General features: G+C 43.3%; 3 protein-coding genes across 7 annotated transcripts in view; 2 read left to right on the forward strand and 1 right to left on the reverse strand.

Annotated features, from left to right (window-relative positions):
• SLC16A3 (solute carrier family 16 member 3) overlaps positions 1-22,918 on the forward strand; it is a 32,417-nt gene extending 9,499 nt beyond the window's left edge. The window contains exons 1-5 of one of the 5 annotated variants that reach the window (XM_079967445.1): positions 138-321; positions 12,160-12,402; positions 13,671-13,814; positions 16,232-16,999; positions 17,601-22,918. In XM_079967445.1, coding sequence (XP_079823571.1) covers positions 12,180-12,402; positions 13,671-13,814; positions 16,232-16,999; positions 17,601-17,863 — 1,398 coding nt within the window. In that variant the 5' untranslated portion in view covers positions 138-321; positions 12,160-12,179 and the 3' untranslated portion in view covers positions 17,864-22,918. Of the gene's footprint in view, positions 1-137; positions 322-372; positions 493-748; positions 1,133-12,157; positions 12,403-13,670; positions 13,815-16,231; positions 17,000-17,600 lie in introns of those variants that run through there. The other 4 variants (XM_079967447.1, XM_079967449.1, XM_079967446.1 and 1 more) reach the window with 4 other exon arrangements.
• The window catches only part of MBTD1 (mbt domain containing 1), a 125,988-nt gene continuing 100,375 nt past the window's right edge, over positions 1,759-27,371 (forward strand). Inside the window, exon 1 of the mRNA XM_079967400.1 lies at positions 1,759-1,769. The gene's annotated coding sequence lies outside the window, so the exon portion shown is untranslated. The remainder of the gene's footprint in view (positions 1,770-27,371) is intronic.
• The window catches only part of CSNK1D (casein kinase 1 delta), a 38,821-nt gene continuing 34,400 nt past the window's right edge, over positions 22,951-27,371 (reverse strand). The window contains exon 9 of the mRNA XM_079967461.1: positions 22,951-23,054. Within this exon, the coding sequence (XP_079823587.1) occupies positions 23,016-23,054 (39 nt within the window). The 3' untranslated portion in view covers positions 22,951-23,015. The remainder of the gene's footprint in view (positions 23,055-27,371) is intronic.

Genomic DNA, 27,371 nt, shown 5'->3' on the forward strand with positions numbered 1-27,371 from the left:
TAGTACTGCAAAGGCAAGAAAGAGAAGGGTGAACAAACTACTTTGCATACTCAAGCCACAACTTCTTTTGTTCCTACCTACATGGGGAGAGCACTTGATTTAAGAGAAAGCAATAGGCCTGAGCTGTTTCATGTGATTTACGGGTCCAATGTATAGTGAGAGGCAGGATGTCAAGCACGCCCTCAGGGAACAACTCACAACTGAGTCAACCTGAAGTGAATGCTACATCCCATCCCCATTTGTTCCTTCTTTTGTTTCTAGGCAACAGGCTGGGGAGCAGAAGCATACTTCTGGAGCCTGCTTTTCCTCCATTTTCAGTTGGTAAGGTTACCCTGTATTTACGTGTTGGTTTGTAAATATGCGCTGGTGTGAATGAGGACTGAGGGGAAGCTACTTGGCTGCATCAGTACATGCGACTACTTTGCCAAGCGCTTCAATCTGATGGCTATGATCAACCCAGAGAGAGGTGTCACGAGTACAGCCTGCATATGCGTTTGTGTGTTTTTAACCAACATTGGAAAGAATCCTTTTTTTAATACATAGGGACAGTGCTGCTTGTAAATGTTAATATGCGATCTAAAGGGCGTGCATTTGTTGTTGTTGTTTTAAAAAACGGTGTGTATATTCCAGCAGGTGTAGGTTTTATATTCAGATTGCAGGCAAGGAGAATTGGGGGAATAAAGGGGTGGGGGGGGGGAAGCTTGTGAAAACGTCTCACAAGGCAGTAATGTGCTTGTTTCCGGCCTTTTATTGTGCACGTGCTCTCTCTCTCGCTCTCCTTATGGGCAGCTCTCGCCAAGAGGAATATTATATTCTAAAAGTAGTCATTGGTCGCTTAGTCGGTGCAGTTGCAACAAGTAAAGGCGAGGTAGGGTTGGCTGCAGATGACCTTAGGCAACCCCGGTTGCCAGATCAACGTTTGAAAAATAAGACGCCCGGTGGCAGTTTGAGAAGCCGCCTTCTATGTATTCTGTGGAATGGACCATGGAGCTCGGGGATGTTCTGTATTCTGACAGTCTGATCCATCGCGTTACGCTACCCAAACTGAAGAGCCCGGGAGGCTGAATTTAAAAAGCGTCCTCACTGAATTTGCTTCAGCCCGTTAAGAGATCGAGCTCGGCTCCTAACAGCAGTGAGTTCAGTTCTCTCCCTCCTTTCATATAAATGGATTGAATCATAAGGGTTATAAAGCATTTAAATGTATAACGGCGGTGTTCTTGTTGGAAACGCCATCTAGAGCAGATATTAAAAAAAGGCGCGTGGGTCGTCTTGGCTGCAAAGCCATTAAACTTTCAGAGGCTGGCGCCTTACTTTCTTAACAGCCAGAGGGGGTAACAGAATAATTTGATTTCCTTCAGATCTGCAGATCGCCAATGGTGCTTGGATTATGATGAGGGAGAGGAGTCGTCCCCCGCGACTTTTCTCCTCTAAAAAGCCTTATTATGTGACCACTTAACGGCTCCGGGGTTGGGAACGGCAGGTAGCTGACGATCGGACAGAGTTGTTCTTGTTTGGTTAATTATAACTTGACCCGAATTAGATATTGCCAAGCGTTGCATCCGCGTGCGTGTTTGCTGGTTCTGAAGCAGGTTTTGCGCTATCGAGATAACGATCTTAAAATCGGCTTCGAGGGAGAATGTGTGCGTTGATTTTTTTCCCCCTTCTACAGATGGCTGAGGCTACGCGCGCTTTCCCGGTAGGGAATGCAATACTATACTAGGGCAAGTGCTCCGCTCTCTCTCTCCCCGGCTCAACCACGAGGTGAGCGCGTGTATTTCTTGGTAATTGCAGCCGGCACTTCCGGCCTGCCCCTCTGTCACGTCCTGCACGTCTGCATGCGGGAAGACGTCCCCAAGTGCTCTAGCCAGCCTGTGCCGGCAGCCCTCGTGGTCTGGGCGTGGAGGCTCCGGGGTGGAGCCAAAGCCCCATTGGAACCGCGTTCCAAGCGGAGCCCCCTCCGCCCTCAGATGCGCCGCCTCCTCTGAGATGCTCTCCTGGATCCACCGTGATCCTCGTAAGAGGTTCCCGCTACCAGATGCCGCACTCCTGCCTTTGCAGCTTTGCATTAAAAAATGCAGACTTTACCCCTTGCACTGCTTGGTCTTTGGTGTGTAAGTTTTCCCGACGTGCCTGTGTGTGTGTGTGTTTATCCGTATGGCAACTGAGAGCACTTAATGCATCAGATGAAGTGAGTTGTACTAGTCCACGAAATTTTATTTTAACGGTTTTATCTAAACAAAACAAAGTTAGGTATGAAACAGACAATCAAGAAAAATACAGGTAGAATAACAGTACAGCAACATATTTTATGCCACACTATATTTGTTGGTGTTTAAGGTATCTTAAGACGTGGTTATTTAAATGGCACAGTGAAGCCTTTGGTAAGTTGTCTACCTCCTATCCTGTGGGACTGTGAAGCACCGCTTGCCTTTAAGAACTTACCACAGTGTAGTGGTAAGTCCTTAAAGGAAAGCGGTGATTCTTTTCTAAAATGAGAGGTGCTCCAGCCACCCTAGAAATCCCATTTTTGACCCAAATCCAGCTCCCTATTTGCAAGTGGATGAGGGCAACCATTTCAGGGGTATATAATCCCTGTATGTCTTCACAGGCACATAGTCCTGACATTCACAATAGCTGCTAGTAGAGCTTCGCTGTAAGCAAGCCCTGACTCTAGCCCTGCATGCAGGACTGGCCTTTGGGAATTTTGAAGGTCATGTGCAAAGTGGGCACTGATGTCCCCTATATGATGTTATAGAGGAGATAAAATTCTAGTTGCTTTAAAAATGAGGTCCAATTAAACAACTTCTAGCCAAGGCTCTAATGCTTCGTACATTACAGGTAGGTAGCCGTGTTGGAAGTGTGCATGCACATGAAAGCTCATACCAATAACAAACGTAGTTGGTCTCTAAGGTGCTACTGGAAGGATTTTTTTTTTAACATTAATCCAGTCCCTCTCATTCAGTGTCAATGTACAGCACCTGTAACTCTTTCTTACCTAGTAGACTAGAATTAATATGCTTTTAAAAGAACCCTCCTGTTCTTTCTATTGGAAGATTCTTTCAGTGCCAGTAGCGTGCTGGTCACTGTGCAGAGAGCACAAACATTACATAACTCTGCTTGCTTTGAAATGGCCGTGCTTTATTGCGTAATAACACCACAGCTCTGCAGTACGTACAAGAGAGTCAGCGGTGGCGTTATTAGATGGAGTGCTGAAATTGGTCAGGCAGATGCAGGTTTAAAATCTCTGCTCAACCATAAAGCTCATTGCATGACCTTGGGGCAGTCCCTGCTCCTGTTTACAGAGACAACGGGGAGAAAAAAACAATGCATGTGCGGTACCTGAACACCCTGGGGATGTGTGTGCAATAAAAGTGGAATTAAAGCCCCCTGCTCAGCACAATCTGCACAGAGATTTTCCTCATAGGATAAGGCTGCCAGGAGCTACAAGTCATGATGGTTTTGTGTATTGCTTCCAGTACTGGATGTGGTACCCCTCTGATTATCAGAGACTGCGGATCACTCTTTGTGTGATACTAATGTGCTGCTCACCTGGTTGGCCATTGTGAGAACAAGGTGCTAGGCTATATGGGTCATTGGCCGGATCCAGCGGGGCTCTTCTTATTGTCCTTAATAATTCCACTTCCTTGGAAGCATGTCCCATTATAATGGCTGGGATTTTAATTAAGCATGTATGGGTTGTAAGAGTTGTACTGGACCCAAAAGCAAAATACAACAAAACAAAACAAAAAGCCAGACTTGTTGAAGGAGCTGCATAGTCTGGGGAATACATTAGGACTTAGATCTCTAAATAGATTCCCCCCCCCTTTTGCTTTTTAATTGTACTGTGCAGCAGCAACATTCTGGCCACCAAAATATAATGGATGAATGAGGAAAAACCAGAAGTCAGCTTTTCCATTCATATGTTACACTCACTTGTGTTAAGATGTTTCTATATCTCCAGGCACCAGAAATATGCTCCCCACCTCCGAGGTTTGGGAAAATCCTGGGTGGCTTTTCTGAATTTTACAACCCCTGAAGCTTTCGTTGATTAAAGTAGTGGCTCTTGTAGTGGCAGGTAGTGGACACAGCTGTTCCCCTCTACAGTGAGATTTTGAGCCACCATTGCTTATCGCGAATTGTCTCTTTTTTGGCACTGGTAAAGAACAACTTGACATGATAGAATCTGTATGGGGAACAATAAAGTAAAATGGACGAGAATGTCTTCCATTCTGGATTAAAGCAAATCCCATGTGTCATTCCTTTTTAAAAATGTGTTTTCTTGAATTAAACTCTCCTAGGAATAGGCTTAGCCTTAATTGGAAAATGGCATCAGTGTTCTGCTGAAATCCACATGGGAGTTCATAATTCATTTTCATTTAATGTGTTAAATGAGAGACAACTCACACAAATTAATGAACTCTCATATAATTGTCTTGGCAAGGATATGCACAGTAGAAAATTAGTGTTGCGTGATTTGAAGGGGGAAATGGGCAGGGATTTATAGGCAGACAATTCTGGTAAAGGCCAGAGTTTCTGGTTACACATTACACCAATTCTTATTCCTGTAGAGGACATTTGTCGCACAATCTTAGACTGTCTGCTCAGAAGCCCCATTCAATTCAATAGCATTGGGTACTGTATTGCAACCTCAGTACCTTATTCGTAGGCAGAGGAGAAAATGAGCTGGAAGATGAGGAAGGAGAAAATGAGCTGATTTGAAGGAAAGGAGGAACATTCACATTTTATAAGGTAAAACCTGGAAGTTGAGTTGAAGATGAAACAAAGGAGGATGGGGAATAAGGACGTTTTTGAATGATAAGATGGTTGCTATAACACAGGGATGTCCAATTCCCAAGAGACTGCGATCTACTCCCACTATAAAAAAAACTGGCAGTGATCTACCTATTGGAATGACCAAAGTTGTTGAGCTTTTTTTTTGGGGGGGGGCAAAGTTGCTGAGCTATTTTGGGGGAGAAAACAACAAAGTTGCTGAGATTTTTGGGGGGAGAAATCACCTACGGTGTTGAACTTTTTTATTTTTTTTATGGGGGGGGGCATCACTCAGGAACACATGATAGACCAAGGATTGACCAGGCACGCCCCGTGATCGACCGGTAGATCGCGATCGACCGGATAGACATGCCTGATATAACGGATAAAAGAAGAGCAGGGAATGAAAATTTATAATCCCACAACTGTAGCAGATGTGAGCAGATCATTCCTGCTTCCCCATCTCTCAAATGTTTATTGTACCCTTTTGGCTGAAAACAGACCCTCAAGGGATCACCTCACATGTGTGTGTGTTCGTTCTCTCGTTCTCTCTCCCTCTCTGGTAATTAGGGGAGGCCCAGCTCTAAATGTCCTGACTTTCAGGAGCAAAGCTGGTACCCCCCACCCAATAAATTAATGTAAAATTAAATAAATTGAAAAACAGAACAATCAACTATCAGTACAATTAAAAAAGCAGAACACTAAAGAACAAATAGGTAAAGGTAAAGGGACCCCTGACAATTAAGTCCAGTCGTGAACGACTCTGATCCTAAATCCCTCTGAAATTATCTGGCTTTTAATGTTTTCATAAAAGTTGTGAATTTGAGGAAACTGAGTAGATAGCAAGTTCCATAGGATAGAAGGTACCAGATACATTCCTGACCCTAAGCACGTGTGTGTGTGTGTGTGTGTGTGTATGCATATATGAGGTGATACCTAATGTATCCTGGGTCCAGGCCATTATGGCCTGAAAGGTGACTCCACACCGGCAAAAAGTTAGAAACCACTGGAGCTCTTTCAAAATGGATGATGTAACATGCTTTTTGCAGTTAGCACTTGCAAAACACAGGGCAGTTGCACATCCCACTACCTTAAATGTTCCCAAGCATTCATTAAAGCAGCCCTAAGGCAGTGCTTTCTTTTCACAGCCAGTGATTTAAACAGCATGAAGTGTAGATGAAGGGGGAGAGCAGGAGATGACCCAACTATCCCTCAATCACCCAACTACCAGCTGCTGGCTTACCTGAAGAGGCGTGCAAGAGAAAGCAATGCACAGTGGTTGAATACAGGTCAGAGATCATCATCTTGCTGTATTGCTAGAAGTCAGATAGCGTCGTACTTCAGAAATATCCTGGCTAGAGGATTTTCAGGGATGAAGATTACTCCTGGGGATGGAGGATAGGATGGCAAAATATCCAGTTGAAGGAAATCCCTTAAGTTAGGAGTTCCCAAAGGGTTTCATTCAGGTGGTCCATGGCGTGTCCACATTATTCATTCATTAATTCCATTTTTGTTGCTTCTTTTATTTGTTGTATTTTATTGTATTACAATTTAAATTCCACAGAATTTAAATTGTAATACAGAGTAGGAAGTAAAAGCAGCCCCTAACAAAGCACAACACCATTACCACAAAGGACAGAAAAATCTTTCAGTGATCCGCTGAGGCCCACAGCGATTTTGTAGTGATCTGTGGGGCTGGGGGGTGGGCAAAGAGGTTGGGAGGTTAAGTCATTTCGCTTGGCAGGCAGATGGCTGCAGTTTGGAAGTGAGAAAGGGCTCAGGATGGGGGATGGAGAGAACCCTGTCACCGATGAATGACTGATGTGATGTTGAATGCCAAGTCTTCTTCATATGCTATGTACACAGGGAAGTTTGTTAGCTGGGTTTCTGCCTGAGTTGCTGTCACGCAGAACGGTGCAGGAGAAGAATGAGCAGCTGGCTGTGAGTAGGTGTATGCATGGATGGATGCAAGTTTCTATGGGGACAGAATAGCTTATCTCCTCCAATACCAGATCTGTTTTTGAAAGGAAGGGGGAAGGATTTTCATAAAGGTCTCCTGCAGCAAGAACCGATGGCTTATGGGTACTGAGTGCTTTTGTTTATCTTTAGTGAAGCTGTCTGGAGCCAATATATATTTAGATTCAGATATAGATTTGCTGTCCCTGGAAAGTGCATCCATGCCAGATAGCAAGCAAATTACCTGGTACTCTTGCATATACAAACAAAACCTGATAAAAGCATTATGTAGCACTGGTTTTTGCAGCTACAGTTCAGGAGCAATATCATGAACAATTTAATTGGCAGGCTGGCGGTACATGTGAGAAAGCCAGGGGCTTCTTTCTGAGAAAACTGCTTTTTCTCCCTCCCACTTTACTAAAGCAATAACTCAGATGGTGGACTTAGGCATTTGTTCCCTTATTAGTATTTTTATTTTTCAGCTTCTTGTGATAGTGAATGATGGTTCAAATCCAACCCTTTTTTCTAGAACACCCCCCCCACCATACTGCTGTTAAACACCGATTGATTTAATAGCCCATCTGCCTACTTAGACATTTTGCTGATGGATATTTGATTGACAAGAGCATAAACTCTGTTGGGCAGTTAAGAGAGGGACCTCAGATAACCCTTACTGTAAGTTCACTAGCGGAGACTCAGAGGATATATGTTAGGAGTATGTACAGGAAGTCATACATCAGTGCCAGAAAATGTGGTTTCATTGTAGATTGGGTAAGGATCTGCATGATACTGGGGAAAAGAATTTTCACTCTTCTTGTTGCAGTAATAAAACAGCAAGCCTTACAGTACAATAATGACACTTACCAAAATGTGGGCATCTTCAGCATTCCTTCATTTTTTTTATGGAAAGGTGTCTGTTTTGCTGTTCAAGGCCCAAAGTTTCCCTGGGCACATGGAACATGTCGCCTCATTCTTCGGATCGTGCCATTTATAATCGGAGTGTTACTTTCATGCCGGTTTCATGTTCTAACTTTATGCAGCTCAAGACAGCCTGTGTATTTACTGTAACCGAATCTTCTCCAGCAGAGATGATGAAGGAAAAGCATTTGGATGTTTTCCTCCTGAAAGAGCAGCTTCATGCAATAGATCTGCTCTGGAAGGCTCTGCCAGGTTTATTTCTGGAGCTTGACCGTGAGATTGTTTCTTGTAAATTGTGCAGCCCTGGGCCTAAATGTCACAGAAAGGACTCTGAATGATCACATACTCATCACCCAGCCGTCTAGACATCAAGTGACTTCATTTGCAGCTCTTGCAGGGTCAAATGAATCATATAGCATGTAATAATTTCATGGCCATTGTCTTGCAAGCAGTAGGTATTGCTTAGAGATAGACATATTTAATACAGCAAATAACTGAATCCACTGCCTTTGTTCCTTGACTGGTAGCATGTGGGGACATAGGAAGCTACAGTATCTTGTACCTAATCAGACTACTGGTATTTGTTTATCTAGTCCGGTATTCTTTGATTTGGCTGGCAGCAGCTCTCCAGCCTCTCAGAAAGAGAAAGGTCTTCCAAATAATTTGCTACCTGATCCTTTAAACTGGAGATGCTGTGGACGTTATGCATACAAAGCAGCACAACCGCTGAGCCTCCTGACCCTTCTGAAGCTGGGAACTTTTAAGTGATTTTTGCCATTAGCCAAACAGAAAGTTAATCTGTTCTGGATAAATTTATTAAACAAAAGGAATAGAATTACGGTAACAATATATTAACAATTAACACCTGCCTCCTTGATCCGTGCCCATCTTGGCTGATTAGGGACCCCCCTGGTTGAAATTATCAATTTGTCCCTTGACACGGGGACATTCCCAGGGGAACTGAAGGAAGCAGTAGTGTGTCCACTCTTAAAGAAAACTTCATTAGATCCCTTAGATCTATCCAATTACCGCCCAGTTTCAAATCTTCCATATCTGGGTAAGGTAATTGAGAGAGCGGTTGCTGAACAGCTTGGTAGGTTTCTGGAGGAAACATCGGCTTTAGATCCATTTCAGTCCGGTTTTCGTCCTGGTTTTGGGACCGAGATGGCTCTGGTTGCCCTAACAGATGATCTCCGTAGACAACTGGATCGAGGCGGGTCAGGACTGCTGATCCTTTTAGATTTGTCAGCAGCCTTTGACATGGTTGATCATGATCTTCTGGACCACCGCCTCGCAGACATGGGGATACAGGGCATAGCCCGTAACTGGCTGTGCTCTTTTATCTCTGGTCGGGGACAGAGGGTGGCACTAGGGAGGGAAATGTCATCACGCCATTCCTTGGTGTGCGGAGTGCCGCAGGGCGCAATTCTCTCCCCGATGCTTTTTAACATCTTTATGCGCCCCCTTGCCCAGATTATCCGGAGCTTTGGGCTGGGCTGTCACCAATTTGCTGATGACACTCAGCTCTATCTGCTGATGGATGGCCACACTGACTCGGCCCCGAACACACTGACCAGATGCTTGGAAGCTGTGGCTGGATGGTTTTGTGGGAGCCGATTGAAACTAAATCCTTCGAAGACAGAGGTCCTATGGCTGGGTCGGGATGGCATGGGGATGAGGGACCAACTCCCTTCTCTTGCGGGGGCCCAATTAGTGCCATTGCCTTCCGTTAAGAGTTTGGGTGTAATCCTTGACGCCTCCCTTTCCATGGAGGCGCAGGTTACAGCAACAGCCAAGGCGACATTTTTCCACCTTCACCGCATCAAGCAGTTGGTCCCTTACCTTTCCCGCCCTGACTTGGCCACAGTGATCCATGCGACGGTCATCTCCAGGCTTGACTACTGTAATTCGCTCTACGCGGGGCTGCCCTTGAAGCTGTCCCAGAAACTCCAGCGGGTACAGAATGCGGCAGCGAGGCTCCTCACGGGGTCTCTGCCATGGGAGCATATTCACCCAGTGCTTTTCAAGCTGCACTGGCTCCCGGTGGAGTACAGGGTCAGATTTAAGGTGCTGCTTTTTACCTTTAAAGCCCTTCACGGCCTAGGACCCTCGTACCTACGGGACCGCCTCTCCCGGTATGCCCCACGGAGAGCCTCAAGGTCCATAAATAGCAACACCCTAGTGGTCCCGGGCCCTAAGGAAGTTAGATTGGCTTCAACAGAGCCAGGGCCTTTTCAACTCTGGCTCCGGCCTGGTGGAACGCTCTGCCTCATGAGACCAGGGCCCTGCAGGATCTGATTTCTTTCCGCAGGGCCTGTAAGACAGAGTTGTTCTGCCTGGCCTTTGGCTTGGAGCCAATTTGATTTCCTCCCTCCCTCTCTTTCTTTTTTCCTTTCCTTCTCCTCCTCCGATGAGGCTACATTTTAATATTTTAATGTCTCAATATTTTAATGTTGTATTTTAATTTTGTTTTTAAGTTGTAATCATTCAACTTGTTTTTATTATTGCTTGTAAGCCGCTCTGAGCCCGGTCTTGGCTGGGGAGGGCGGGGTATAAATTAAAATTATTATTATTATGATTATGATTATTAATAATTATAATAATAATGTTTATGTGCTGCTTAATATGTGAGATCCCTAAACAGTTTACAATGGTACCTTGGGTTACATATGCTTCAGGTTACAGACTCTGCTAACCCAGAAATAGTACCTCGGGTTAAGAACTTTGCTTCAGGATGAGAACAGAAATCGTGCTCTGGCGGCGCGGCAGCAGCAGGAGGCCCCATTAGCTAAAGTGGTGCTTCAGGTTAAGAACAGTTTCAGGTTAAGAACGGACTTCCGGAACAAATTAAGTACTTAACCCGAGGTACCACTGTACATTAAATACAATAAATTCATTTTAAAAAGGAAAGGGAAATCTTAATAATAAAAGTAACAACAACAACTTTATTATTTCTACCCTGCCCACCTGGCTGGGGTTCCCCAGCCACTCTGGGTGACTTCCAGCACATATAAAAACACAATAAGATATCAAACATTGAAAACTTCCTGGCACAGGGCTGCTTTTAGATGTCTTATCAAAGTTGTGTAGTTCTTTATCCCCTTGAATAATTATTATTATTTTACTATATAAAGCATTATGATCAGGAATACAAAGAAATACATTGATTGAAAGGAGAATCCATCAAAACATTCAGCAAAACAGAGCCCTCAATGAATCTTACGAGCCTGGAAAATTCTGCCTAAACAAATAGGTCAGGGAGTGTTAAAGTTTGCCACTGTTTGTAAATGTGGGTATATAAATTTATCCACATATTTAATGATTGGAAAAATATCAACAGAACCAAACAACCAAAGCATTATGTGGACCTTACAGTTTAACAAGTCTGTGACCGTGTAATAAATGATTGATAGATAGATAGATGTCACGGTTGTACGTAAGACCAGTGTGTGAGCAGGCCTGTGCCAAGAAGCCCTCACATACAGTGAGAATGTCTGCCTTCACAGAATGCCCATATGGGGAGCAGGGAGACTATGTGCAGCTCTGTACTTACAGCGGTCTTACATGTGAGTATAACTTCTGAATAGGGCACAGCTCTCTGCTCTAATGGTACTATATTCATACACATTTTGCATGCTGACATTTACAGTTATCGCTGGTTTAAGAAACGACTCTGCTATGTAGTATTCATCCAAAATGAATTGGGTGAAGCCAGGTGGAAGTTGTCCTTTGGAAGATCTGTTCATAGGAGAAACACATCCAAACACTTACTGCATCAGATAGATAGATAGATAGATAGAATATTATAACAACAAGGAGAGTTTGGTCGGTTAGATCTTGGTGCTGATAATGTCAAGGTTGCAGGTTCGCTCCCCATTCCCCATACTGGACAGCTCCATATTCCTGCATTGCATGGGGTTGCACTACTAGATGATCCTCAGGGTCCCTTCCAACTCTGCAATTCTATAATTCTATAAATATCCCATTTCTGTCTTCTGCAAATCTTGCTCAAAAAGGACCTCCCACTTTCTGCTCCACTCTCCAAGTACACAGCTATACAGATGTTAATGCAACAATAACTGGTAGACAGTGGGGGCTGGTCCACTAGGGAGAACGAGTCACTGTCCCATCAACTTCAGTCTGCCATCAGCTAGCCCCCACTTGTCTGTCTCCTTACTTGCAACCAGTCCAAGGGTTGTTCACTGCTTGTCAGAGCTTCCTCTACCTTAGTCTCAGTGCTGGCCTTATAGAACTCAGCAAGTTGGCTCTGTCTGTTGATCTCCCTGCCTTCCACCCTACTGATCCCAATGGGCACCAGTCACCACTGCTGCGAATAGGGCAGACCTTTTTCTGCATAAGAGACCACTTCATCTAAAAAGCTAGCCTTGCCTTCCATAGGACGTCCGCTTTTATGGACCCTACTATATTAAAATTATTCATTGCATAACCAAGACTGAGCTGATCATATCTTATGGTACTGATGGAATATTTAAATACATTTCTTTTATGTCTTAGGAAACAGATAAAATCTCATCATGGGAGCTGTGGTGGTTGACGATGGTCCTAGCGGAGTTAAAGCCCCAGATGGCGGCTGGGGCTGGGCTGTTCTCTTTGGGTGCTTTGTCATCACGGGATTCTCCTATGCCTTCCCAAAGGCCATGAGCGTCTTCTTTAAAGAGCTTATCCGGGAGTTTGGTGTTGGATACAGTGACACCGCGTGGATCTCCTCCATTTTGTTGGCTATGCTTTATGGAACAGGTAAGTACTTACAACATTCTAAAACTGGGGTAGTAAATACATCAAAGAAGCATAGTACTCTATTTTATTTTATTTTTAATATTTATATATATTATAAAGGGTGGCTTTTACAATAAAATAGTTTGTTCCCCAAACCAAGAAAACAAGGGCATGAAAAATAAGCAAGTCTATAAAGGTAGCATTAAAATACACTAGTTGGAATAAAACAGACTGAAGGTGAAGGGACCCCTGACCATTAGGTCCAGTCGTAACCGACTCTGGGGTTGCGGCGCTCATCTGGCTTTATTGACCGAGGGAGCCGGCATACAGCTTCTGGGTCATGTGGCCAGCATGACTAAGCCGCTTCTGGCAAACCAGAGCAGTGCACGGAAACACCGTTTACCTTCCCGCTAGAACGGTACCTATTTATCTGCTTACACTTTGATGTGCTTTCAAACTGCTAGACTAGCACAAGTCAAAAAGTTCAAAATAGTAATAAGATCTATTCCAGGTGCTGGGAAAACATCCATGTAGGTGCCAGGTTCTAATGCTGGGGTGCCACACTTGAAAAGGCTCCTTTCCTAGTGATCACCTGTCATGGCTCAGGTGGCAGTGGAACTGGAAAAGGCTCTCCGAATATGATCTAAAATAGAGTGGGGAACCTTTCGGGGCCAGATGGGACAACTTTGGCAGGTCGGTGTGATAACCCACATGGTACTCACCCTATGTCATGGGCAGTGAGTTCAAGCCTGCTTTCTGCAGGGGTCAGCCACATGATTAAATTCACCAAGGGGAACTTGGTTGCACAACAGATCCACTGGGCTTAAACTCACTGACAGGCTTGAACTCACATCGATCCATTGGGCTCGAACTCACACTGACCTACAGCAAAGGAACCATCAGGAGCTTGCTTTAAGCTCCCAATAGTTCCTTGGTAGTCACATTGGTACCTGCTCCATCCCTGGAATCACAAATGGTGCCAGGGGTGGGGCAGGGGTGTGGTTTATAATGGAAATGTTAAGGCTACCAATATCTGTACACATTAAAAAAAAGAAAGCTAACATTCTCAAGTATCCTCCAGATGTGTTGGGTAAGCACCAGCAATCTAGAGCCTTGGTCAAATGAAAAGGAGATGGAAAATGGAATCTGACGTCTTCAGACTCAAGGTCTTCAGACAACTGAATCTGGGTGGGCCTTATGAGAAGAAATACAAACCGCAACTGATAGATATATTAATGATCTGGGAAGTTACAGAAACAAACATCTTACCCATTCTCTCTTTTGCTCAGGGCCCCTGTGCAGTATGTGTGTCAATCGGTTTGGTTGCCGTCCTGTTATGCTGGTCGGAGGCCTCTTTGCTTCATTGGGGATGATCACTGCTTCCTACTCCACTAATATAATACAGGTCTACCTTACCGCTGGTGTCATTACCGGTAAGTGCCAGTGTCCAAGAACCAGCCAGTGGGCTGACTGTGTTAAATGTAGCTATGCTAGTGGTTGCAATAGCTTGTGAGAGAGGGTGAGCCAATGCGGGGGGGACATGTGGTACGGCATCTCTTTGATGTGCTAGTTTTGTATTTGTGGGGAGACGTGTATGTAGGGGAGCACTGATCCCTTAATGGCATTCTTAAATGGTACAGTTTCACATTGCATGCACTGGTGTAAAGTAGGTCTCTCATTCACAACGCCCTTTCTGTCTACCACTTCCTGACATTTTCTAAAGCACTCCTTTTACCATATGCATTCTCTTTGTTGACTGGCCTCAGGCGTCTTCTCACTTCCTTGCAGTCAAACATCAGTTACCATTCTTGGTTCCTCTGCCAGGTCAGTGAGGTGCCTTGCTCACAACTATCCACATGTAGCTGCAAGCATGAGTCTGTTGCTGGTTGTAGGGCCCTTCCAAACTGGATTTGTTTTTGCAGGTGGGTTCTGCAAGACTGCATCAGTGCATTAGTGATGGATCTATACTGGACTGTCCACACACCATTTATTTGTTGTTCAGCGATGATTCCCCAATGTTGTTGCATTATTGTTGTCTGGAGCACTACCCTTGCACTATGGCGCAACAAGATGGGGGTGGGGATGGGAAACATGGGACACTTGTGGTATGAAAAGATACAGGATTTCAGCAGGAAGTTGAATCAGAACATGCACTGATTGAAAATAAAGTAGTATGTCCGCCCTGAAATTTTGTTGGTGGAAAAAGTATTGAAAGAGGGATTGTGTATAGGTGTCCCAACACCATCATGAACACAGATAATTATAAATGCATAATAAAAAGGATGGGGGGGGGTGCCTTCATTCCCATAAGTGTATCTGTGATTGATAAGCATCAGGTACAAAATGAAATCAAATGAGATCTCTCATATATTTATGTGATTACTATGGTTCCTTTTTTTTTGGTGGTTAGAAAATGGAATATTTCTTCCCCTTAAAATAGGCACAAAGCAAGACTGGTTCTGTATGTGTGAAAAGAGCTAGTCCAGGTATGAGCAGGTTATAGTTTCCCTTGAAATCAAGATGCAGTGCTAAGCGTGTAAGGACAAAAGAAGTAATTATAATTTAACAGTTTTCAAGTTACTCTATTTTATCAAAGCAACTAGAAAAAATATATATTGTGATGGGAAGATCTCACACAGGTGAAGGGAAGCAGTGGGGAGGAGGGGAGGGTTAGGTTGAATTTGGGAAATAAAATAATACATGGGACAGCAAAGGATTCTTATAGAATAGTATAGATATACTTGTATAGATATACTTATAGATTCTTATAGTATATAGTATAGATAGTATAATACTTATAGATATATAGTATAGATATACTTATATACTTAATAGTATAGATATACTTATAGACTTATAGATTATTCATTATTGTAATAGTTATTATTATTTCTTATTGGTAGAAGGCAATGTTAATTTAGACTTCTTTGTTTTGCTGTCTGTTTTTTTTTCTTTTTTAAGCCAATAAAAATGAAAAAAAGGAAAGAAATCAAGACGCAGTGAATCTTACCAGACTTGATCCAGGCTTTTCCATGTTTCATGGAAATATAGACTGTAAAACCTTAAAATCTGCCCTTTTAAATTCCTTCCAAAGTTTCCCACTTCCCCGGCAGGGAAAAAGACCACACTTTTGGTAACTTAAAAATGTTTTACTTACAAACTCTCCAAAGGTCAGCTTGATGTGCTTTTCCATACAGCATTCAGAAAAGTTGCACAGGTGGTAAAACTTAGCTTAGTTCCAAAGTGGTAAAAGTTCGTACATTCTTGGTATAGGAATTCAAGAGTACTTGGTTGAGAGCCATGTGGTTGAGCTGGAACAACCAGCTCACATCTCTTTGGGGGTTCTCTAGTACAGTGTTTCCCAACCTTGGGCCTCCAGCTGTTTTTGGACTACAACTCCCATCATCCCTAGCTAGCAAGACCGGTGGTCAGGGATGATGGGAATTGTAGTTCAAAAACAGCTGGAGGCCCAAGGTTGGGAAACACTGCTCTAGTAGACTGAGGGGCAACAATAGGCTTGATTACCCATTTCCTTCCAAGATAAAGGAAGTGACCCAGCTAAGCCTGGCAGGATAGCTTACTCTATGGTATTAACCCTTTCATACATTAATTAGACTTAAGCATATTGGCTATATGAGGCTGGTTATATGAGGCTAGTCTTCCTGCACAGGTTTGGACAAGAGCATGCAGCCCTTAAAGATATGCTGATGTCTTTGGCCATACCCCAAACCGTATCCTGGGCTATTTTTGTATCTTGTGCTGTGAATTGCTCACCTGCAGTATAGAGCACTCCTGTTATATATGCTGAATGTTGTTCCTGATTTAAACTCTGGCATCTGTTCTGTTTCAGGACTGGGCCTGGCGCTCAATTTCCAGCCGTCGCTCATCATGCTGAATCGCTACTTTAGCAAAAAGCGACCTTTGGCCAATGGGTTGGCTGCAGCTGGAAGCCCTGTGTTTCTTTGCGCTCTTTCACCCTTGGGGCAGCAACTGCAATATGAGTATGGATGGCGAGGAGGATTTCTCATCTTGGGGGGGTTACTTTTGAACTGCTGTGTTTGTGGAGCTCTGATGAGACCGTTGGATGCTCCTAAAAAACCTGACGCTTCCCAAGCGGCCCCTGAGAAGCAAATCAAGAAAAAGCTACTGGATTTCAGTGTCTTCAGAGATCGTGGCTTCGTAATCTATACAGTAGCTGCATCCATCATGGTGCTGGGCTTATTTGTGCCCCCGGTCTTTGTGGTGAGCTATGCTAAGGATATGAAGAACCCAGACGGCAAATCAGCTTTACTTCTGACCATTCTTGGAATGATTGATATCTTTGCTCGGCCCATTTGTGGAGTAGTGGCTGGCTTGAAGTGGGTTAGGCCCCGTTGTGTCTACCTCTTTAGCTTTTCTATGCTCTTTAATGGTTTTACTGATCTCATGGGGTCCATGGCCTACAATTATGAAGGACTGGTGGTCTTCTGCATTTTCTTTGGCATTTCCTATGGAATGGTTGGTGCTCTTCAGTTTGAAGTTCTCATGGCTATTGTTGGCACACAGAAGTTTTCCAGTGCCATTGGTTTAGTTCTCCTGATGGAGGCGATGGCTGTTCTAATTGGACCACCTTCAGCAGGTAAATGTTACATTCAGTTCATTTGCTATTTGTCAGTTAAGGGATGGAGCAGGTTTATGGGGGAAGACAGAAAGGTGATGGCAATTACCATGGGACACAACTTAATTTTATTTTGAGGAAATGAACGGCAGGCTTAGCTTTGAAGCCTCCTACATATTTGTTGGCCCCATGGCTATGTTAAGAACATAAGAAGAGCCTGCTGGATCAGACCAGTGACCCATCTAGTCTAGTAGCCTTCTTCTCACAGTGGCAACCAGGTGGCTATTAGGAAACAGGACTTGAATACAATAACACTATCCACTCCTCTGGTTCTTGGCAACTGGTACCCAGAAGCATGCTCAGAAGAGCAAAGACATGTGCAAGAGCAGACTGAGGATCAGGGACAAGGTGGAGTGGTTGTGGTTACAGGCCAGCTTTGTCAATCAGCCAAGAAGTAGCGCACTCACATGTACCATACTGAAAGTTAAAAATAAAGAGCTATCAGAATTCATAGGGATTCTAAATTTATTGAAAATGTTTCTTCAAATTAAGAGAGTTGGGAACTTAGAGAATGGGTTTGATTGAACATGTTGTTGATGAAGCTGTGAATTTTCTCTTCCAGGCAAAGTCTTGGATGCAACACACAAATATATGTATGTTTTTATTATGGCTGGCGTTGAAGTGGTCACTTCGGCTTTGGTGCTGGCGATAGGAAATGCCTTCTGTATTAAAAAACCAGCAGAAACACACACACAAGAAGATGTCGCTGAAAGAGAAGAGTTAAACAAATCTGGAAACGCCAAGGTGGACTCTATTGAAGTGGAACACTTTCTGAAAGACGAAAAGAATGGGGAAGTTGTAACTAACCCAGAAACCTGTGTGTGAATGCGACATGGACGAATGCCATATATTTAGAGGAGGAGTCAGAACATTTCAACACTTAATTTATTTTAGAAATAGGACTAGCTTAGGGCTGGGCCATCTTGTTTGGGAACTGGAGGCCAACCAGCTTGTGAGATCACCCTTTGAAAGCTGGCTTGTTTAAAAACCTTTCTCCCCACTTAAAATGGGATTGATCTTCAGGCTAAGCTGCCTGGGCATACCTACTGCTGTAAGCTAAACAAATGGCCTTCTAAACACATGTAGAGGTCCCACTATGCATCACAAGAAAATGCTCACTTCGATGAAACTGTATTTTAACTAGAGAGGAAGTGTACATAAATGTTCCCGTAATGCAGAGGAAATACCCGTCTATTTTTGTGTGTGTGGTGCACCTCAATGTATCTTCCATGTCTTTGTGTGCTTAAGGAGGAATGGCTTAGCAAGGAGAAATCTCAGGGACTTGGTTGTCTCTAATAGGTTTCCAAACCTATTCTTTTCCACATGTGTTTAGATCATTTGACTCAACCCTAATCCAATTTTGATAACCTGTACAATTTTCAATAACTTTTTGGTTTGTTAAATTGGTTTTTAATGAGTTTTGTTTTCATTGTCCTTTTTACTGGAAATATTATACATGTACCGAGAAGGAGTCCGTCCCAGGAAACTCCACAACTGCTCTTTTCAAATGACATCTGGAGAAAGTGATGTTTAGTTTTAGCAGGCCAAAAGAGCAATCCTTGTGTGCTCCCTGCTCAACTCAGCTTTAAGAACAGACCCTCATTTATAGAGGAAGCCCTTCCAAACACAGGTGATGGGCATTCATTTCTAGATGTGAGCCTCCAACATTTGCAGGTTCCAGATGATACTGGAGGAGGGGGAGCACCCACACCTTGCATGATCAGGCGCAAAAAGAGAGTTGCAAAAAGGTGCTAACCAAATGCGTTTTCATGAAACACCGTACCACCTCCATTTTGAGGCATTCATGGGATTGTTGGTCATTACAGGATAGAATGTTTGAAAGGAAAAAGAGGAGGGCAAAGGAGGTAGGTTTGCCTCCTGCCACCCATATTCTTTGGAATTAAAACTCCACTGGTGCAGCTCTCCTGCCTCTGTGACTCTCAGCAGCTTGTGAAGTAATATGTGGGCAATCAGACAGCAAATGGCACCCTTTGGGGACAGAGGTAGGGTTGTTTGCAGAGGTGAGATGGGTTTCATTTGGAAGCACAGTGTTGGGGGAGGTGAAAGCAGTTTAACTCACAGCATCTCCTTACTTAAAAGAACCGCTAGGCTTGCTCCGGGATTCGCACTACCACTTAATGCATGTTAATCACAGTCATCTCACAATTAACATGGACTCTAACCTGCTCCTTCGTAAAGTATTTTAAAGATGGACCGATGATTCTAAGGGCTTGCATACAGAATTAGAGGCATTTGAGGTTCTTCCACAGGTGGGTGTTTTAGGGTTATTAGTTCTGAATGAAAAACCACATATGCGGATAGTTGATATAAGGAATTGAGGTTAGAATTTTGAGTTGTGCATCGATCCCATCCTATGGTTTACATAGGGGGTCACCAAGTGGCAGCCACAGGCAGAAACCTGGCCTGCAACATGAAGTGTCTGGCCAGCCTGTTACTATACTACACTACATTCATGCCCTACAAGCTCACTAGACAGGTAAGATGATATGATAGCAGACGGATATTGGCTTATTCCTCTGCTCTTGTACCGTCCCTAACACCATGCGTATGTGGAAAATGTCAGGCTCTTAGTGGAAGGGAGACTGAAGAAGGGAGACTGATGAGGATACGAGATAATCTTAGTGGGAAAAGGATGGTAAAACAATTCTGCCATGCACTCTGAGCCCAGAAATGAGGTCAAATCTATGCATGTATGTCCCATCTCACGGCGTTAGAAAATTGGTTGTCACTTGCTTACAAGATCACTAAATGATGACTGGGCACATTCTGCCAGGTGTCAAAGATAATGGTTCTTTCCCTAAAAATGCAGTGAGATATTAGCCCTGTTCACTCATTCCCTCTCATGTGATTCCAAGTGTTTGAGTGAAGAGAGCAGGGACACAGTTGCTAGCACCATCCCTACATTGTGATCCCAATAGCTTGTAGTTGTGTTGCTCTCTACACAGTCAAATGCAATTTCTGCAGCAGAGAAAACAGGCTCCTCCCTAGAGAAATTCTGCTGAAACACAGAGGGATGCAGGGAGGGGATGAGGAGGACATGATGGAGGGGGTGAGGCCAACAAGCGCACTTCCTCCTCACATGCATGTGGAGGAATGAATAGGAGCATTGCCAAGACACAAAGAAAATAGTCAAAGACTTCTAATCTCTAACATAATGTTTAACCAAAGGGGGAATGTGCTGATTATTACTTTTGATAACATTACATTTAGCAGAAGCTTCTATTCTTCTGAATTTAGTAGTAGCAGCTGATGGCCAAACCTAGGCAAAAACGACTTCACAAAACTTAGGTCAACCTTGACCTGGAATGCATAGTATTTTGGGTGAAGATACCAAGATCTAAGTTAACCTACATTATGAGAAGGAATTGATTGTTCTGAGCACCAAAATGAGGTGTCAGGTTGATGCCCAGATGAAACGATTAAAAAATGGTAGGCTAAGACAGCTGTACCACATAAAACATTTGCAAGGGAGGGCATGTCAGCATCTTGGGGGGGGGGCAGTCCAAAAAAGGGGCCAGGCCAAAGCTGGCTCCTCAACATAGCCAAAATTTCATTAATATGTTCCTGTTTTTGATAAGCATTTATCTAGTGAGAACTTCATACTGGGTATTGAATTAAAATGTATTTGATGGCAGGGGCCAGATGTTTGCCTGATAATTTTATTATTTTGTATTCTCCTAGACATGCATACATCAGCTATTTATTTGTAAACCCAGTACATTATTTGTACGGAACAGTCTCCTTGTCCTCTTTCAGCTGCAGATCCTTTGCAGAATTCTGGCTATGCCTTTTGTTTTAAGATGGTTAGGAAACATGTGTTCTGCTGCACTGACTCATGTAGAGCTTATTCAACACTATACATCTGCTTCTGGACTGTGCTGGGGGCAGGGGAGCAGAATCTCATGCCCTCAGCAAATGCTGTACTCTTTATTATTAAACTGCAGTGTGGATTACACTTCCAGTCCTAGAAAGCAACATGTTGATTGTTGTGAAATAAAAAGGAAAGACCTAAATATTAACAACTTCCCTACTCCCCAAGCTTCAAAAGCTATTTGTCAAGGAGTGAGTGGGGCTGCCATTTTGATAAAAATAGTAATAATAAACGACTCAGCTCAGTAGCCCTCCGGATCATAGCTTACATATTTAGAAGAGAAAAGGAGAGAGAGAGAAAGGAGATAAGAAATGGGAAGCTAGAGCCATAGGGAAGTGTTGCTTTCACCTCACAGGACTTGGCCAAGCTAGTTTTAAACAGTCACAAATGCTGGGAGGAATGATGTACCTTTGCTCTTCCTTTGTCCAAGCTCCTACCAGGTGTCATTTTTTAAGGGACATAAATTTAACTAGCTTGTGAAGTGCAGGATTTCAGAAATCAGGGACACAAAGGAAGATCCTTTTACTGGGACAATTTGAGTCTTAGCTTCATACATTTCTTCTCAAGGCAGAAAGCTGCTTACAACGCCTTTGTTCACAAAAAGCAAGGGAAAAAACCCATCACCTTCTCATTGACTATGTATCTTAATACCTTTGAGTTCCTTTTTTTGGGGTGGGGGCAAAATCTCTAGAGAAGAAATGTACTATGCATAATGTACAATTAACAACATTTCCACGAGTTTCTACGCTAACTGCAAGGGATAAAAAGAACCCCCTACCTCTTGGTGCAGTTCTGTGAAGTACAATTTGCAACACTGTTTTCTGTTTGGTACATGGCTATAACTTACACAGTGCCAGATGACGTTTGACTATTCTATATTTGATGGACTTTTCTGTTATCCCCTCCAGCTGTTTTCTATAAGGAATGTATGTAAACATGTATGTGTGAGTGCAAATGGGCGCAAAAGGGTTGATGCAGGAGAACACGTCCGCAAATGAAAATGAGCTACAGCAGCTTACACACGTACCCTTTGATCCGGAGACTTGCATGTGCTCAAGAACACGCATAGCATCTCTTGAATGGACAAAGGTTCTGATTCTTTTCCAGGCATGCGGCACACGTATCAGGATATGCAGCCTAGGTCCCCAGCATGCCGTTCTAAGATGAATGGGGAAGATTGTGTGTGCAGGGGAAACTGTGGGTCCATTGATACTCTCGCACACAGATCCCTGCATTCAGGTATCCGAACAGACAAAAGAACCAACTTGGGTTCTCTACTACATAAAGCAAAAGTACCAAATTATTTTTTATTCTCTTTTTAAATACGTAGTATATAAAGATCTATATTTTTATCCATTTGGAGGAGGCGTGAAAGCAGTTGAACCAAATAGGTTGAATGATGCAACAGACCTTTAAATAGTGACCAAGAGCCTTGTTTTTCCCCTGCCCCCTTCAACACACAATTGCTGAAGGCACACATCACCCTGGGGCATGAGATGAGGGTGTGTGAGCACAAGATGCCTGGAAACGATCCATTCTGGTGAGTCCCTTCTATGCTATTTTATCCAGAGTCTATGCAATTCTTTTCATACTTCAACAAAACTAGCCCCCTTCAACCGTTACCGTACGCTCAGAGGTTTGCCTTCTTCATTCTCAAAAGTGCAGCAGCTGCTGCTGCTGCAGCAGCAGCTCAGTGGTGAGGGAGGGTTTCCAGGAGAACAAAGGTCTTGTGTGCTATGGGCAATGTTTTGTGCAGGATTTGTCTGTCTCAATTGTCGGCGTGTGCGTGTGTGCGTGCAATATATGGCTGTGTATGACTGTGCTCGTGACAGGTTTGAAGCAAGTGAAGTCACTTTTGTCCCTGCTTTCATGTAAATGCACTTTAATGTAATACAATGTGGATGTCATGTCAATGTAATCTGGATTTATGCTTTTCTAGTGAACTGTTACAACCATAGTGAATAAAGCTATTTATTCTGTTGTCAAAATATTGTTGCATCAGGAATTATGGCTCTGAAAATTCATTCTTCTGCTATTTTTATTTTATTCTGAGGCATAGTCAACAGCCTAATTTTCTATCCAGCCTCAGCTCAGGCATCTATTTGTCGTGCTAGGTTTCCAAACCTGAAACATAAAAATAGATAATGCCTCTGAGAAGCAGATGAAAAATAATCATGTTCACACTTCTAGAATGAGGGAGAGAAGACTTCTAGATCAGAGGTTGGTGGGTCCAGACAGATATAAGCTAGGCTATTTTTCTTGAAATAGCACACTGGGCTTGGAGGGGTGTGTTTTTTTTATTTCTGACTACTTTGCAAAAACATCTGACTTCTCCATCAGGTTGCTTTGTCACTTTTAATCTGCAGTTGTCTAGGTGATCTTTGTCTGCAATTCTAAGCTCTCCCCCACAAACTGAAGGCCAGAAATATATCATATTTTTTGCTCTAAAAGACTCACTTTTCTCCTCCAAAAAAGTAAGGGGAAGTGTGTGTGCGTCTTATGGAGCGAATGCAGGCTGTGCAGCTATCCCAGAAGCCAGAACAGCAAGAGGAATTGCTGCTTTCACTGTGCAGCAATCCCTCTTGCTGTTCTGGCTTCTGAGATTCAGAATATTTTTTTTCTTGTTTTCCTCCTCCAAAAACTAGGTGCGTCTTGTGGTCTGGTGCGTCTTATAGAGCAAAAAATACGGTACTTCAAAAATTGGAAGTTCTAATTCTTGTGACCGACCTTAAGTAAGGATGTAGGTGGTTAGTGTTCTAACTGCTTGTCCTTTCACTTAATATATGGAGCATTGATATAAAAACAGGTCAAATGAACAAGTTAAGCCAATGACCCCAAGCTCTGCTTCCGTCCTATCTCACAAGGCACACTAATCTATCTTAAGTAGCAAAAGGAAGAGTTGTGTCATTTACTGAGACACAATATGGAAACCTACATGAAGAATAACATCGAAGTCAAAGAAGTCAAAGTTCACATACACACCATACATCTAAAACACATTTAAAGCCCATGGTTTCCCTTAAATGATCCTGGAAACTGTAGTTTACCCTCACAGAGCTACAATTTCCAGCATCCTTAACAAACCACAGTTCCCAGTATTCTTTGGGGGCAACTGTATTTTAAATGTGTGGATGTAAACTTTGTTTTAAAATGGGAACATAGAGCTTTGAAAGCACTGGGTTCTGACTACTTAATACTACCCAGACCTTTAGGTTTCTGAGTTGTTAACCATTACCACTGAAACATAATCCTCACACTTCTGGAACCAAGCCTAAAAAAGGATGTACGCTGCTTTTTCTTTAACCAGTTCAGGTGCCAGGGATTTTATGCAGCTCCACAATTTGTGGGAAATGTGCCTGCTCCGTCGTATTTTCTACAGCAATACCAGTAGGATCAGGGTAACACTGGGCTTTAAATAAGGGTCTGCATAAATTTGCGGCCGCTGCTGTTTAAAGATGGGGCTACGCGCAACACTTTGCATGTTTAGCGCGCAGAACAGTGGGAGTTGTTGACTAGTGGGCAAAAGCTAAGTGTCAAAACCAGGGAAGACTAAGCATAAAGGCAGGGAATGCCGCCTTGATAATCCTAGCTCCATAAGGACGCCATGTTACTTCTATTCCTGAAGCCAAATTTGAATAGGGTAATCTTTCATAAGCTGCCCTGAGAGCCTTTCAGGGCTATGAAGTGGGATAAACATTCTAAATGAAGATATGCTGCAATACAGGGCTGGGGGAGCAATCACACAAACTGTAGCAGATTCAGGATTAGGATCACCCTCAGGTGGTGGGGGTGGTGTTGAAATTGGGGATTGAGGGATTGGAGAAGAGACGGAAAGTTCTGGCTGGGGCTGCAGTGAAGGGAAATAATTGGTTTTAACACTTTTCCTCTGTTTAACTTCTCCCCTTCAGAAGCTTTTGCAAAGGGATTTAAATTAAGAAAACCAGATGTGGAAAAGGCTTAACCCCACTTCCGTAGTACAGTACCGCACCAGTCATTAAAAAGAAAAGACAAGAGAGCAGATCCCAATATTATTCAAATACATATGTACTTTGCGTGAAAAGTCTAGAAACTAGTTTCTGCTATGGAACTAAAATCCTTAGGATTACTGATACACAAACTAGGTTAAATCTAGATTTCTTTGTTTTTGTTTATTTTGAGCAGCTCACCATATGGCAAAGTACTGTTAGGACAAAATAACAGCCAGGCTTTACTGTAGGGTGGTTGAACACTGAATGAGTGTGAATTATATGGAGGGGCAGATGGCAATAGCTTCTGCACAACCCAAATTAGGAAAAAGCACACATATTAAACTGCAGGCAAAATTAACTTGGAACGCCAGTAACTCAAGGGCTTTTCTTAAAAAAAATTAAAAATGTTTTGAAGAAATGTTTTTGCTAAATGTTAAAACACCACAGACAATTTTGTTCTTTACTCTCATTAAGTACAGGTCACATAAATTCATATAGCAAGCTTTTATGTCCAGAAAGAAGCGGTTGTTTCATCTGGAGCCCACTTAATGGTTTTAGTCAAAATTCTGGCCCCCTTCACTTTGTTCTCATGAAGCTGCAGTGTGGGGCTGTGTCTCTGGTCCCATTCCTAACAGCACACCTCTGCTTGGCTCCCCATTCCTCTTGCCTGCAGCAGGGAGGCCTCTATGTTGAGACTTCCCTGGACACTGGAAGTCTTAACAGTGCTCCAGGACCCAGGGAAGCCAACACCTGTCCAGATCTTTCTGCATAGGTTTACTTGCTTCCGATCTCCCCGTGCATGGCAGAGGGAGCCATGTATTAGGGTGGGGCCAGAGATAAAGCCCCCAAGCCCTTCTCTACCCAGGTTGCTTCCTTGTGAGACTAATACAGTAAGAGAGCTTCTCTGGATTTTAAGTTATTTGCTGGACAAAGCAACTCTAATCCTATAGCTACAGCTAGCCAGTATGAGAGAATTATGTAGCCAATGACAGGCCAGCACTTCTTCTTTATGATGAATGAACAGAGGCACTAGCATCCCATCAGTGCTGACTACCGTAAGTCTTGTGGAGGGAACACCAAGTAAGTGAAAGTAAGTAGGTTGGTGCCTGACAGTAGCGCTTCTCAAATTGGGCCATGAAAAGGCAATCCAAAAAGCACCCAAAGTAAATTGCTTCCACACTTGTAAAAAGAGAACTTGTATCAGCCTTGTATTTAAGCACTCGCCTAGTAGCTACTAGCCAGGGGTGCAGAACTTATGGTCTTCCAGATGCAGTTGAACTATAACTCCCATCATCCTGGGCCACTGACCACGCCTGATATAGCTGTTGAGAGTTGTAGTTCAGCAACATCTGGGGAGCCTCAGGTTTCCCACTCCTGCCATGGGCAATCAGGAATTGCATGCAGGTGAGGGAGCAAGCTAGTTCAGGAGAGGTGGGGTGCTGACCTCTTTCTTCTTGGCAGAAAGCGGGCTGGGGGAAGAAAAGTCCCTGACTGCACCCTGACCTTTTATGGTTGTGTTTTGTATGTGGAACTCCCTGCCTCAAAAGCTTTGATTATAATTCTTTACACTGGTATTCTGCTTCCACTTGACAACTTTGCTTTCAACAAGCTCTCAACCCTGTTCCTAGATCAGCGTTAAGTACTTATTTACTGCCTGATATTTAAAATGGTTTCCCCCACATCCTTCTTTCAATACTGTTCAGTAGTTACTGTTTTGCATTTTATTATTTTAATGATGTAGAATATTGTTGGTTCTAATTCTGAGTCCTTGCTGTATTCTGTTGGTTGTTCTGAGTGCTGCTGCAAGGAGGGAAAACAGGTACAAAACTAATGCAGCAGGCTGTTGCAAGAGGGACAGAGAAGTTCTTATTCAATAACTCTTAAAAGTGCTGTAAAAGTGAGGTGTGCCTCCAGTTGGAGAGAAAATAAGGTTTGGAAAATACTGAAACAAGAGTTCACCTCTGCATGCATATCCAGCTTCTACTGCCAGGTATATTGCTAGGTGAAGGACAAGCCCTTGTCTGTCTCAGTTTTGGAACGACCAAATACAGCCTATCTGCAGCGCAACTGAAGACGGCAGTGTAAGTGATACATAACCATCCAAGGTATGAATCTTTCACTGTTTGTTTTGCTTAGCCACTCCAGGATATAGTATTCTGCTGGGTAGTAGAATAGCGCAGCAATCTTTTAGATGAGTCAGGTCTCCCAAAGATTGACCTACTACTTTTGGAATAATCCCACTGGAGGCTTAACAGCCATGTGACTTTTATTACAATCATGCTTATTCTACATGACTGTGTAATGTCTGATTTTATTTCTGAGCTTCTACATTTCATGGTACAGTAAAGTGACTGTGACTGCCACTGGTGGTAGGAATCACTCCATTTTGTCAGGTTTTGATATTGACTAGTTTCCTAAGTTTACATCTCAGCCCTTACTTATTGACTCTTTTTGCTATATGAATGTTTCAGCA

This window comes from Podarcis cretensis (assembly GCF_951804945.1).
Source record: "Podarcis cretensis genome assembly, chromosome: 2".
Lineage (NCBI taxonomy): Eukaryota > Metazoa > Chordata > Lepidosauria > Squamata > Lacertidae > Podarcis > Podarcis cretensis.